Source organism: Barbatula barbatula (assembly GCF_947034865.1).
Source record: "Barbatula barbatula genome assembly, chromosome: 1".
In the NCBI taxonomy this organism is placed as follows: Eukaryota; Metazoa; Chordata; class Actinopteri; order Cypriniformes; family Nemacheilidae; genus Barbatula; species Barbatula barbatula.
In genome coordinates, this window is record NC_136766.1 from 17774978 (window position 1) to 17788674 (window position 13697).

At 37.5% G+C, this 13697-nt stretch overlaps 1 protein-coding gene across 1 annotated transcript; it reads right to left on the reverse strand.

Moving 5' to 3' along the window:
- Window positions 1-220: 220 nt before the first annotated feature.
- Window positions 221-12450, reverse strand: zdhhc1 (zDHHC palmitoyltransferase 1). Its single transcript, XM_079458998.1, has 11 exons — window positions 11850-12450; window positions 11482-11726; window positions 11152-11327; window positions 10749-10850; window positions 10077-10204; window positions 9844-9999; window positions 8114-8235; window positions 5488-5576; window positions 3639-3750; window positions 3336-3435; window positions 221-1929 (listed from the first exon to the last, which is right to left on the reverse strand). Exons 2-11 carry the CDS (start codon window positions 11698-11700, stop codon window positions 1382-1384), a joined length of 1752 nt encoding a protein of 583 aa, XP_079315124.1. The 5' UTR covers window positions 11701-11726; window positions 11850-12450; the 3' UTR covers window positions 221-1381.
- Between the last annotated feature and the right edge of the window lie 1247 nt (window positions 12451-13697).

Below are 13697 nucleotides of genomic sequence, written 5' to 3' on the forward strand. Positions count from 1 at the left end.
ATATATATATATCGCATTACAAGTTTAAATAAATGGGATAAATAAATGATGAAACGATTTTGGGTAAAATACCCCTTTAAAGGGATACTCCACCCAAAAACCCCAGACATCTGTTGCTAACTTGAGGATGCATGCCAATTCATGACAGAATTTTCATTTTCGGGTTAACTATCCCTTTAAGAACAAATTATCTATTTGCTCCCAATCTCATCCCTTCAATGAGAAATAAAAACTGTTGTATATTGTATACGTTTTCTACAGTGCAAATATTTATTGAAGGGAGACAAATATTTAAAAAGAAAACACTCGTTCTTCAGATTGAACATAATGTCTAAATGAAAATAAGAAAAATAATTGTATACAAAAATTTACTGAAATTCTGGTTATTGTTAAATAACATTAAACCATATTTATATATTGCTTCCCCCTCCTCATCATTTTGCATTACAGCAGTTTTATACATCACAGTTAAAACCATCAATGATCTCATCAAAACTAACAGACTGAAAAAGTGTGACAGGGTTGTGTAAACAGCATGTGAGAAGGATCAGTCAACGTGTCAAAAATTTGCAGCACTGCGAAATATGCAACATTGATTTGTTGAAGTATTATGGTTATAATAACAGAAAACATAATGATTGTATTGTTCAAATATAACTACAAGTACACTCTGTACTATGTACTAGAGAACACATTCCAAAAGTTATACATGGACCTAATTCAAACAATGAGACATAGAAAAGCTTATTGAAAATGAAAAACAAACAAACATAATACCAATAACAGAAACAAAAATACGAATTAAAAAAATAGGAAACTTTCGGATATTACACAAATACTGTAAAAAACTACTGTAAATGTAAAACTTTGGCAATTTACATTTAAAATAAATAAAAGGTGTGAAATGCATTAAAATGAATTGTGCACTGCTACATTAAGTCATAGTGAAATGTACTGGAATTAAGCCTAGGATTGGGATTCATTACTCGATTCTGCATCAATGTTCATGACTTCACTTCTGATAACCTCAGACTATTTCAGTATATATAATTCTGATCCCAGATCAGACCTTTAATAGCCCACTATGATACATGTCTTCAGCAACGTTTTGAAGAGTTAAGAGTGAATGTCATCAACAAAGGGCAACCTAGTTGTTTTGACCATGCAGGAAAAGGTTCAGAAATGTCTTTACTCAGAGGTGTTTGGATCCAGGCATCCAGCTTCTTCGTTGACATTCAGTGTTTCTTGCATAGATTGCATCAGCATTCAGTGCCGCACAAGTCTATGCAATCCTCTTCAAAACCAACTGGAGTGTTCTGATACAGAAACAAGAAAAACAAGCCCTGACTAGAACCACTGCATCTCTGTAGTGTAGTAGTAGCTATGCCAGTGGGGTTCCCAATCTCGAGCTGACCTTAGAATCTTCCACACTTCTCTTTTTACCCGTTCGTTTCCTTTTCGCCATTTTGTGACCTTCTACTGCGTTGGTGCCTTCTTGAGGCACAGCACCTTCCCTGCTCTCTCGACTTGTAAACACAGATGCATTATGGCATACCATCTCAAATCTCTGCTCTGAAGCTTTATGAGTTATCACCTTCCTCTTGGTCCTGGGCTGAGGGGAGGGTAGAGGCTGCCCAACAACCAAGGGAGGCAAAGTGCACTGGAGGGAAGAGGGGTAGGTGGCGGCAGAAGCTGTAGAGGCAGATGTGTAGATAGCGGCTGGAGCCCCCGCCTGGGCGGCACTGCCGAGCCGAGCCATTGCTACAGGAATTTCCTCCAGAGACTCTGCAGAGTCAGAATGATACTCAGCTGGGGGGCCAGATGCCTGTACAGGCGCAAGAGGGGGGAGAGAGGTCCGTGGGGGATATGCTGGGAAGGGTAAGCGTTGACCAATTGAGGATGACACGGTGGTGGCAGCTACAGAGGACTCTAATTGTGTAAAGCAAGGACACAAATGTACAGACACAGATCACAAAGGTGACCTTTTAAACAATGACACTATATATTTCTTATTTCGCTGCATAGCAAAGTTCACGTTTGGTGAACTCTGACCTGCGAATTCGCGTCATGTGAATGCGTTAGACCAATAGAAGATCAAACATGACCTCTTGGTACAGAAAGTTTAAAGATGGAGGAATCGCTCTGGCCCATTTTTGCAGCACTGTCTGAACAGATGTCGCATGCTCAAGTCTAGTGTGACAATGGCATAAGAAGCAATTACATTTTAACACCAACATGATGGGAAACTACACACAATACTCAAAAACATCTGAAATTGTGGGGAAAGAGGCTAAGAAAACTGACACGTACTGTACTTCAAACATTTGAAAAAAGTTCTTACACAGCAAGTGCAACTATTTTTATTTTATCTCTACATTGAGTGCGGTATAAACAAAATCACGAATCACGAAAAGAAAATACTTTTCTTTACCAGGTAATTATGGTCTTATGGTCTGATTTTTACAATTTACCACTTACTCTTCATGCCGGGGCCTCACCACAAATTAATCGGGCCGATTTCTACCCTTCTGACAATCCTAGGTAAAGTTCCAATGATCTTTAATGGCTCTAAAGATAATTTTATAAGATTTTCCTTTGGTCTGATCGTAAGAACATCAGAGCCGCCCGAAATATTCAACGTGATGGAACAAAACAATACCCAATTTAGAAAGCTAGCCGAAAGAAGTATAACAACCATAGTTATCACTTCAACAAACCCTTTTCTTCATTCTGTACATTTTCTGTCAAAAGCATAACAAACACTATCATTGCAATTATGAATAATATCAATAAAAAAACATGCTGTGTGCCAGTGACGGTAGTGGTTGAATTAAGAGTGTGCTGATGCTTTAAGGTACAGAAAAAAATAGGTCCAGTGGAGCTAGTGGAGCCAGTAGACTCTTTCAGGTGATAATGTCATCAGCTATTTACAATACGGTATTAATATTGATTTTTAATTACTGTGAAGGCAATAAAGAAGTTGCTACTGCTGTGCTGTTGTTTATCTTGAACATGTATATAAATAACAAAATCTTAAGTGAAACAATAAAAAGCTTATTCTGAAATCTCGAGATAATTTGAGAGAATTTCTGTGTTCACAGTCAGGAATCGGTTTGAAAATGTGGTCCTGTGTGGTGTGCTTTCTTCATCACATCATGGCGCACCACACATTATAGGAGCAAGACGAATGCATCTAGGATTTTTGTCCTCCTGTTTGTGGCCTCTCACAGTTTGAAACTCTTATAAGGTTTAAAAAAATATTTTGGTGAGGCCCCGGCATAAGACTAAAGCAAAATACAGACAATCTGATAAATACACTGTTTGAAATGTCTTACCCTGCTCAGCAGAAGTTTTTGGTATGCCTCTGGTGGCGCTGGTGTCAGTGGACCTGTCACTGCTCATCTCGGCTGCAAGTTTGCGCACCTTCTTTTTTTTCTAGGCAAATACATGAGAAAATTTAACCACTTATCGAGGCTTACAGAGGAGTAAAAATAAGTAGTAAACATCTGTCAAAGTATAAAGCTAAACACAACAGATCAACAATAAGTTGTATATTTAAACCCTGAAAATGATATTGATATAAACCTATTTTAGGTGTAGTTAGTGTGAGTGCTGGTGTGTGTGCTACTGTGTTGCACCTGTGTGTGTTTGTGTGGGCAAGGTGATGTTTTGGAGTGTAGGCCAGCAGGAAGGAGATCTTCTTCACCCATTTGTTCAGATGAGCCTCTGACCCTGCCATTGCCATAACGCCTGCAAACAGACACCCAAAATATATAATAAAGTTCTTTTTTACATTACAGACACTGAAAATCTGTGTAACTGAGAAAAAAAGGCTGTATTACATAATACAGTCCAGTATGTCCCAAAACAGAGTAATCCAGACTTTCTGGCAGAAGGCATAAAAATATAAATCTGAATTGTTTAAAATATTTATTAGACACACAAGGGGTGGAGCAAATGCAAAATTTCTTGTTGTACTGCCCATCACCCACCCATAACTGCTTATCGGTCACATAAGAGGCATCAGAGAGGAATTTAAGCTACTGTTCAGGCCACTGTTGGCTTACGTCCACATGCAACCACATATCCACACCTCTTTTTAGATGTATCCTTATGATGATCTCATTTGACAACTGACACTCCCAAAACGTAAGTCCCTTTTCTGTCTTCCTCTGAATCACTTTACTCTTTGTGCCACACACAATGATTGTGGTTTGCACAGGACCATATCAAATATTCACCTCACTGAACATAAGGATAAGTGACAGTGTAAATGTTAGGCTTTACAATCACAACCTCTAACATTCAAATTCTATAGTGAATAAACCCTCTTATCCTACAGAGCTGTAGCTTCATATAGTAATAGAATAAGTATGGGATGGACTTCACTGAACCTTTTAGACACATTCCATTAAAACCATCTATGTCAATATAATGCATAAAACTGGATTACAGCAGTTTCACAGTCAGATCATCACTGTTTAATAAACCTGGAAACGTCACTAGTAGCACTGAAAATATCTTTCAAGCTGCACTGTCAATAGATTCATGGGAAAGAATTCAGAACATTCTGTTTAGAAAACAGTCACTATGGCAACATTGTGAAAGCCTTCTTTGTAATTGGCATTATGAAGTTACAGTGAATTCTGCCTGATGCTTTGTTATGCAATAGGACACCTGGGCAAACCAGACTCCAATAACTGTTTCTGAATAACTGGTCAAATTACAAGCCTTAAAGTTAAAGAAAAAGAACAATTGAATATATGAGGCTATGCAATGCCTGACAAAGACTCTATAAAAAGAACGCTAGCTCATAAAAGATTTGCTTCTACCCTTTAAGCTGATCTCTCACAGTATTAACTTAGACATAATACTATACTTACTGTAAATAAATAAAAAACTAATCAGATTTCATGTATTTCACCCACTTATGATCTCATTATGATCTCTACTGATTGTAGTTCATTGGTTCAGGCTACTAAAAGACAGATAAAGAAGATTGAAACTATACTGTAAGAGTTGTTAAGATGCAGTTTGAGTAGCATGTGAAAAAAGAGGTATCTTGGGATGGTGTCCAGTTTTTATAAAATGAGCCATTTAATTAGCAGTTAAATTACTGTACCATTAAATGCAGTTAATGTAAGGCATCCCAAAATACTCTATTCAATTAGGGACACCCAAAAATATGTTTTATATGTCATTATAAACCTGTTAGACTTACTTTATCCTTTTGAACGAGAAATCTGATGTTTTGAAGATCGTTGGTAACTAAACAACATGGGCACCCACTAACTTTCATTGTTTGGACACAAAAATTTGGAGACCATTTTAAAATATTTTCTTTTGTTTTGCAAAGAAGAGTCATATGCAGGTTTTAAACAACAAAAGGGTTACTAAATGATGAAGAATAGAGAATTTCTAGTTTTGGGTGAACTTGTCAATCAGAACATGTCAATCCCATTACGTCACTGGTCTAGCAGGACTTACGCTGATCCTTGCGAGCTTATGGCAGTGGGATCTTCTACCTCCATCTCTGGGTTGGTGTAGCCTAATGTTCCAGTGTAACTGACCTGTTGCTGCAGCAAAGCAATCAAACAAAAGCAATGAGAGACAGACAAGCACAAAGGTACATTATTATCTAATTTTGTGAGAATCTGACTAGTACATATCACAAGTCAAACAGAATATTAAAAAAAATGAGTTTTTATGAGTATTTCTATTAACAGAAGCTTTGAACGAGTCAAAGTGATTGACCATGGCTTTCATCCACCTTCTCAGGACTTTCACTGCGCTATATTTTACGTCTTTTCTAAACCTAATTTTTTCCAACCATCCAATAAACAACTATTTGCAAAGAGCGTATGTAAACGATTGTATTTTTTGTCGTTTTGAGAACAAAATCTGAGAGTATGTGCGTGCAAGTCTTTGTGTCTTCTGGGTGTGTGGGGTACTTGTGGTACACGTGTACAGTATGTGGTGATATGTATGATTAGTGAGATGGCCGCCCTGCCCAACACAACCATCTGTGTAGCGAGCCAAAGCAAACACAGGGTTTCTCTGCATTATAAAATGGATGCGGCCGCCTCAGACTCTGGCCAAATGATGTTGGTTGTCTTCGATGAAAAACAAATAGCATGCATTCATCAGACTGATTTTAACTGAAGCTGCGGCATAACGCCACAACAGAGGCACTGTTTCATAATCATTCGTTATATTATATAAGAGTCGCAGTGCAGGAGCTATTAGGAGCCGTATTTCACGAGTGTTCAGGTGAATATTTAGATTAGATTCAACTTTATTGTCATTACACATATACAAGTACAGTGTAACGAAATGTAGTTTAGGTCTAACCAGAAGTGCAATTAGCAAGTGCAGGATATACAGTTAGAATAAATACAGAATACAATATTGAGAAAATATTATACAGTTATGAAAAAAAGTTACAGTAGGTATGTTCTATGAAAATATGACAGTAGGTGTGTACTATGAACAATATATACAGATGACTATATACTATGAACATTAACACTATGAACATTAATGTACAGGTGGATATGAGCAGATAATAATTTAGACTAGACAATAGTGCAAGTAATTAAGTGTGCATAGATTATTGATATTAATAATATTGTTTCTTTTGCATCCAAGCACGTTCAATATCTTGGAGTTTCCTTAAATTAACCTGCTGTACATCATGCTGTTATGTTTTAAGCTGTGCAGTTGGCTCCCTGAATCAACGTTATACTGTACACAGTCAGTTCGCCAGTATGAACGCAATTTTGATCAGAACGACTCACAAACTAATGACTCATTTGAACAGATTTGTTGAACAGTTAAAACGATTCAGTCACTAGCGAATATAACAGAGAACAGAGAATAATTAAAAGCCACAAGTGAACCACAAGAGAACGCAGGATGAGAAGGAGCCTTGGTCGTTTAGTAAAACTGGCGAATTCAGTTGGCTATTGTAGGGTGAAATGTTAGTTGAAATGACAAAAAGCTTATATTTGATTTTAAGCAACGTTTCTGTTGGTTGGATACATTTGAGGTTTGATATAACTTAATAATTGTCCTTTTCATCGATTTTGGTTAATGGTTTATATGGTAGGCCTACTCATATGTACAAGATCAGGATGGCACCACCTCCACCTCATTTGAGCTAGGTAAAACCCTGAAACTGTTCTTTAAGAAGAGTGAAGTCGCATACACACGTCCTTTCATGAGGTGTACCACTGGGGTCAAATTACATTTAAGAAGTCTCAACCTGTACACGTATGAAAGAATCTTGAAAAATTGCATGCTCCTCTGACCGTTAAACAATTACCACTGGTTTCACCACTGTAAGCTTCACATCTCACAAAATAGCTTACATTCAAAGCTAATCCACATTTTGATTTTGGCTATTGGGTGGTTGTGTTTAAAAGCAATGTTATTGTTACGCCTGCTTACAGCTTTATATTTAAAGTCCATCACCAATGGTCCTTTTATAGTCTCTAGAACACACACCTTGTGTTCTGTGGTAGGAAGTGAACTCATGGTGTGTGCTCATTTCCCATTGCTCAATGTGAGCTCAATGTGCCGCCCCTGTGAGGATTTGGCAGCAGGCTGGTGGAGAGGTTTTCCTGGGAATGTGTTAATTGCTCTGAGAAGCAACTGCACAGATGATTTTGTACCCACACTATGTTGTTTCAACAACCTGGTTGTTAAAACAACTAGGTTGCCATGAGCTAGCCACACTGGCAATGCAGGCAACACTTGCAGATTTTTTAACAGTTGCATCTACGCCAGATATTGTCCGATCCTAACAAACCATACATAAATAGAAAACTTGTTTATTCGGCTTTCAGGTGATGTAACAATCTAAATTTTGAAAAATGTACCCATAAGAGGTTTTAATAATATTTTCATCTAGGGTCATATATGTGTATCTCAAAAAAGTATGCAAAACATTAATAAAACACAGGCAAACATCAGCTCAAAACCTTTTTTATTCATTTTTAGTCATTCATAAAAGTAACAAGTTAAACTTAACAAAAACAAACAAAAGCAAACAAACTGCTGTTGTGTGTTACTAATTTTAGCTGTGCTAAGCACATGTTTGTGTGGATTGTACCTTGATAATATTCGCCTTTGGAAGGGCAGATTCATTTTCCAAAGGGTTTTTTCTGGAATCGCCGACCTCATCTCGATGGCGCTGTCGCACAATATACTCATATGTACTAAGTCGGTTCCACACTGTGAAGAAAACGGACAGAAAGTCTGAAATTAAATTCTAATTTAAAATGTATACACCATTCATATAGAGTACAATATTAATACAGGTAACTATATCGTTTTTCAATATTCCGAAACATCTTGAAACATGCCATGTTAATAAATACTTTGGAGATATTTTGTCTGAAATAACTCTGCAGCAGACTGGGAACATCTACCTCTACCGTGTCTTTACTTCCTCTCAATGCCCCCTTGTGGCTCATGATGAGGTGCAGTTCATCAAAATCATGACTGACTGAGTATAACAAAGCCTGCAGTAATTTAAATCAAATTTCTATTTCTATTTCTTACATCTGATTTTCAAGTCCTTTAAACATAAAACAAAAGTTTGTATGTGGGCCCAAGATACATACAAACATGTTAAACAAAATATTCAACACAAAAACACTTTCCCCCACTCCCACAGCATACTTTTAACAATATCATAAACAAAATAAAATTAATAAAAAAAAGAGGAAAAAGTTTATATTGTTTTAGGCTAGCCCTGTTTTTTTTTAGAGAAGATACTGATCTCAAAAACTGAGGAAGATTATTCCAATCAATGGAAGCTTTATGCTGAAATGACCTACGCCCTGCTTCACTAGTTATTCTAGGTACCAATAAAGGAAATTGCACATGTCTAAATGAATAAGAAGATCGATACGGGGTCAAGAACTGTTTCAAATACCAAGGACACATATAATGAACACATTTAAATAATTTTTTATACATATGGAAATGATGTGTACAATATGGACACCTTAAAGCAAATACATTTCGTTGCACTGTATGTGTGTAATGACAATAAATTTAATCCAATCCAAAAAAATCTACATAAGGAGTTCTAAAACACATTAAGAGGCCTCAGATAGGTATCATATCTGAGTATTTTGATTGACAATATCAGCATAATCAATAAGAGGCAATAATACCTGTGAATCAATTCGTTTCCTAATTTGGTAAGCAAGACAATAAATTGATTGATACAGTAAGTGCAAACAACAACATGTTCAATTAACAATATAATCAATGTGTGGTTTAAAAGTAAGATGATGGTCAATCCAAACACCATGATATTTAAAAGACTCAACAAACTCCAGAGGTAAGCCATCATCAAAAGTAATATTCAAATCAAAAGGCAAATAAGTACATCGTTGTGAGCCAAAAATCATACAGCGAGACTTCTTCTTATTCAATGTAAGCTTATTGGTATGAAACCATTCTTTTACCAAGTTAAAATCTAATAACCCCACCTGTCAGGTTTTCTTCAATCTAATTCTGTTTGTACATATTAATAAGGCAAATCTTCATCTTCATTCTCTAACCTCACCTCAAGTCCTACTATGAAACATCGCTTCTAAACTGTACTTAATGTTAGCTCATTCAAAAGATATCAATATGCTCTCTCATTTGTAGGTCACTTTGGATACTGGCTGATGCTTGTATCGCAAAGCGACTAACAAATGAGACAGCATTTAATATATATGTACATATTACAAACATTTTCAAGATTTAGCAAATTCCTTTTTAAAGCATTCAGTAATATATATAAAATATTTAAACAAACCTGCTCTACATAAGTGTACTTACTGAGGTATATGTGGAAGCAGAGTAGGTGGCCAAGCAAAAGCGCAGATAATAGTCCCACAGCAATGGTCAGTCCTGCCAGAGCAGGGATGGCTGGACCTGCCGTGGTGACCGGAGCCACAGGCAGAAAGACAAACCACACCACAGACTCATTCTTTACTACAGAAAGAGACGGAGATAAGTGAAGCAGCGGACAGACTGGACATGCGCTGGTGTGTGTAGAATGTGTCATTTACCCTGTTGAAAGTGCTTGTCGGATCGGAGTTTTGATGGGTCCAAAAAGAACTCTATGAAGACAAAACTGGCAATAACTACAACTAAAACAATCCCAAGAAGAGCGGAAATCACACTGTTGAGAAATAGCCTGTCAGGATAAAGAGAAATAAGACATTTATTGAGAGAATATGATTTACAGTAAATGTCATTTGATGATGTCAGTTAATATTTTCAGTCAAATGTTACCAGACTTCCTAATAACCTATATATTTTTCATATACGAGGCGTTACATCAGCTATACAGCACTTCATTCAGACAATATTCACCCTGCCTGTGGCATCATCTTTTGATACAAATGTTTTCATTTAATGAAAATGTCATATGCCTCATAAGGTTGGACAAACAACTGATTCGCTGCAGCAAATAAAACTCCGTAAATGTGTGACTGTTTACTTACAATGCTATGCAACTGCACTTGACCACCTATTCGCTTTACCACTTCATAATAAGATATTACCATCAATGTCACATAAACACTTCATTTTTCATGGCAACAAATTGGCTACAATACATTACACCCATAATATTAAAGCAGCCATACTCTCTAGCAACTGCCGTCCACAGAAACAGCAGGTGGTGACAGTCAGACCAACACAATGACCAAAAAACAGAGGAAGTCAAAATGACTCACCAGTAGTTTCTGCTTCCCACACAATTGTTCAACCATCTGCAGTGGTGGTCAAAGCTCGCCACACACTTATTACACGCACTGCAATGTTTTGATTTAGGGCCCCTGGAAAAAGAAAGTTACAGGGAATTGATAATTGACAGGCTGTGGAGAAAAAAGATCTGCTTTTGAAGTGGAAAAGATACAAGTTGTGACAGAGAGCTGTGTTTGGGGGTGGCCCTCTGGGTCGCCCTAGACAACATTGTTGTCCTGTGCAAATATCCATGTTGCATAGGCCAGGGAGACAGGACTGAGAAAGCAGGTTGGACCTGGTTGGAGTTTCTCTTTGTTGATGTCATGTCACTTTCTTGTATGTCATGCAGTCACAACAATAGATAAACAGACAAAAGCATCTGTCTGTACTTACACATCCACTTCACAGAGGTAGCAGTGACAGTTCTCAATGACATGAGCATGCTTGGTGCGGTCGAACACGGGCAGGGGTCCCTTGTAACTCTTAGCTCTGACGTTGTAGTCTGCAGGGTCGATAGAGACGGCCATCAGGTGCATGAACAGGTGACTGACAAATGTGATCCCTGTACACTGAGCTCGGAGTTAAAGATTTACTAATAGCCATAATAGGTTAAACAAAAAAAACATCCTAAGTTACCGGTCATAATAGTTAAACACCACAGAATACCACAAAGTTTTCAAAGGACTGACCAGCGCTTAGGCCACAACTACACAATAAGGATACAATATATCCAGCTGGGATCCAGTGTGTGGGTAACAAAGGCACAAACACACCAAAGCCAGTTACAGCAAAGTATAAATAAAGCAGCCAGGCCAGCAGCTGGAAGGGGTGTGGGGGCCAGCTCCAACCATTGGTGCGAGAGCACAGAGGCACATCGGCTCGCCTGGGTTCCCCTTCGCTCACAGGGGCTGTGCGGTTTGAGTTCTTACTGCAGACATCCATGTGAAGGGAGCCTTCTTTCTCTACTCCTATCATTAAAATATTCAAACAAATCAGGTTTGAATAGTTATGATTTTTAAATCATGACATGCATGCAAGATTCATATAAATAACATCATTTTATTTTATATTATTTAGCTAGCTCAACTCACCTGTTCATGTATTGATGACTGTACTTTGTGCTGTTCCTCCGCATCTAGATCCACAGCACATTTCTGCAAACATTACCTATACTGCCTATTCTTTCCAGAAAAACCTCCGCTAACCTGACACTTCATTCTGCAAACGACCTCTGGGGCTAACTCTCACTTAAACACAATACAAACATCTGTTAACCAACGGTAGACTGAGAACCCTAGAGGTGGATCAGTAACCAGTCTCACATCACACATTAAGCCAATTAATAAGTGAACGTCATCTAGATGTGGTAGACCAACAAATAATGTAAAACTGATTGAAAAACAACGTTATGGTAGGACGACATAGCCACAGGGTCGCTGTCAGCTAAACGAGTCTGAATATGGTTACTGAGCATCATCTGCTAACAAATCACATCTTATTCCACTAAGCGCAGAATCTGACCCTCTGTCGATTGTTTTAAAAGCAGCCGATACATGTGATCAATACAGACTTGTAAAACATACTAATTTAAAAACGTTTCACAATAAATAAACGGCACTAGCTCCAGTATTTTCAGCATGCCAGACATCAGAGAGGACCGACGCACCTACATCCGGGAAAACCCTTATATACACCTATTGTTTCAGAATAAAAGTCTCAATGTTAAAAATAACAAAATACATATTTTAATATGTCACAGTGAAGCATTGAAAACAAAAATAAAAATAATCTTGTGTTTGTTTTATAATATTTCGTTAGAAGTCGGTTGTACTTACTGTACTAATACTGTAATAATGTTGGACTGTTTTTATTGAACGGAATCACTGTACGCAATGTAGGTAGTGATCCAGTAGATGGCAGCAACATCCTTCATCCCAACAACAAAAGTCTTTCTAGATTTTTTTGTTGGATTTAAAAATGTCACTTAGTTAAAATCCATTGTAAATTATTTAATGAAAAGGGGAAATGTCGCATTTAAATATTTTGTTCTGTTTCTGTGTCTATTAACAAGACACAAAAGCTAGCATGGACTTCACAAAGTGTGAACAGTGGGATTATTAAAGTCTTTGCAGTATTATTTTATTTGGTTAAATGATAATTTTGACAAATTTCCTCATTTGTAAAGAAAGAAAAAATGTTTATAATTTTGTCTATATGCCTATTTTGTCCTGAAACTGGCAACTCTAGAAAATCAATCGGTTAGATCTTTGATTCAGGGAGCTTACAAAGCTGCAGTGACACTCTTTCAAATTTAGCTTTTCTCATTTCAAAGGGAATGAATGAATAAAAAAGGGATGGATTAGATAGGGTATACAAACTTAATTTGCCCCTTTTTTGTATTGCTTGCACAAAAACCACAACAGCTGCATGTGACTGACAGACAGACATATTTTTCTACATAGACAGGCAGATGCATTAAGCAGAAAACATGTATCACATGACTAGGTGGAAATTATCTGTACAACTCATCATTCAGGCCAACACTGTAGACACTACATGACTCAAACTCAAATTTAAACTCTTAAGAGTGATAAAGCGACTGGCCAATAAACCCCCTGCTAATGCCATCTTAGTGGGCCTTATAGGGTTGTAATTCAGAAAATACTAGAACTGAGGTCTGTGCTCCACTCTGGGAGAAAAATCAGTCAGTGAGAGGGAGAGGATTCTGCAATGGGAATGCCAGTGATGTCCAGCTTGTCCTATACTGCTACTGTCAGGGAATGAGCACATCTGCAGCTCTGGAACACTCTGGCTTAGCTATTGAATTCCTCAAGGAACAATTTTGGATGAGTTTGTGTTAAAAACAATGGGGGTTCTGCATTATTAGTTATGCACCTGTTTTCACCCCGGCCCCCAAACACAAGAGTTCTCAGAACTAG

What these genes read in the sequence shown, in the direction of transcription:
- zdhhc1 (XM_079458998.1), bottom strand. Translation starts at nt 11,700, where the DNA reads ATGGATGTCTGCAGTAAGAACTCAAACCGCACAGCCCCTGTGAGCGAA. An exon ending in GGATCCCAGCTGGATATATT is followed by an intron (nt 11,328 to 11,481) that starts GTATCCTTATTG and finishes CTCCGAGCTCAG; the next exon opens with TGTACAGGGATCACATTTGT. An exon ending in AAAAACTTCTGCTGAGCAGG is followed by an intron (nt 1,930 to 3,335) that starts GTAAGACATTTC and finishes TTACACAATTAG; the next exon opens with AGTCCTCTGTAGCTGCCACC.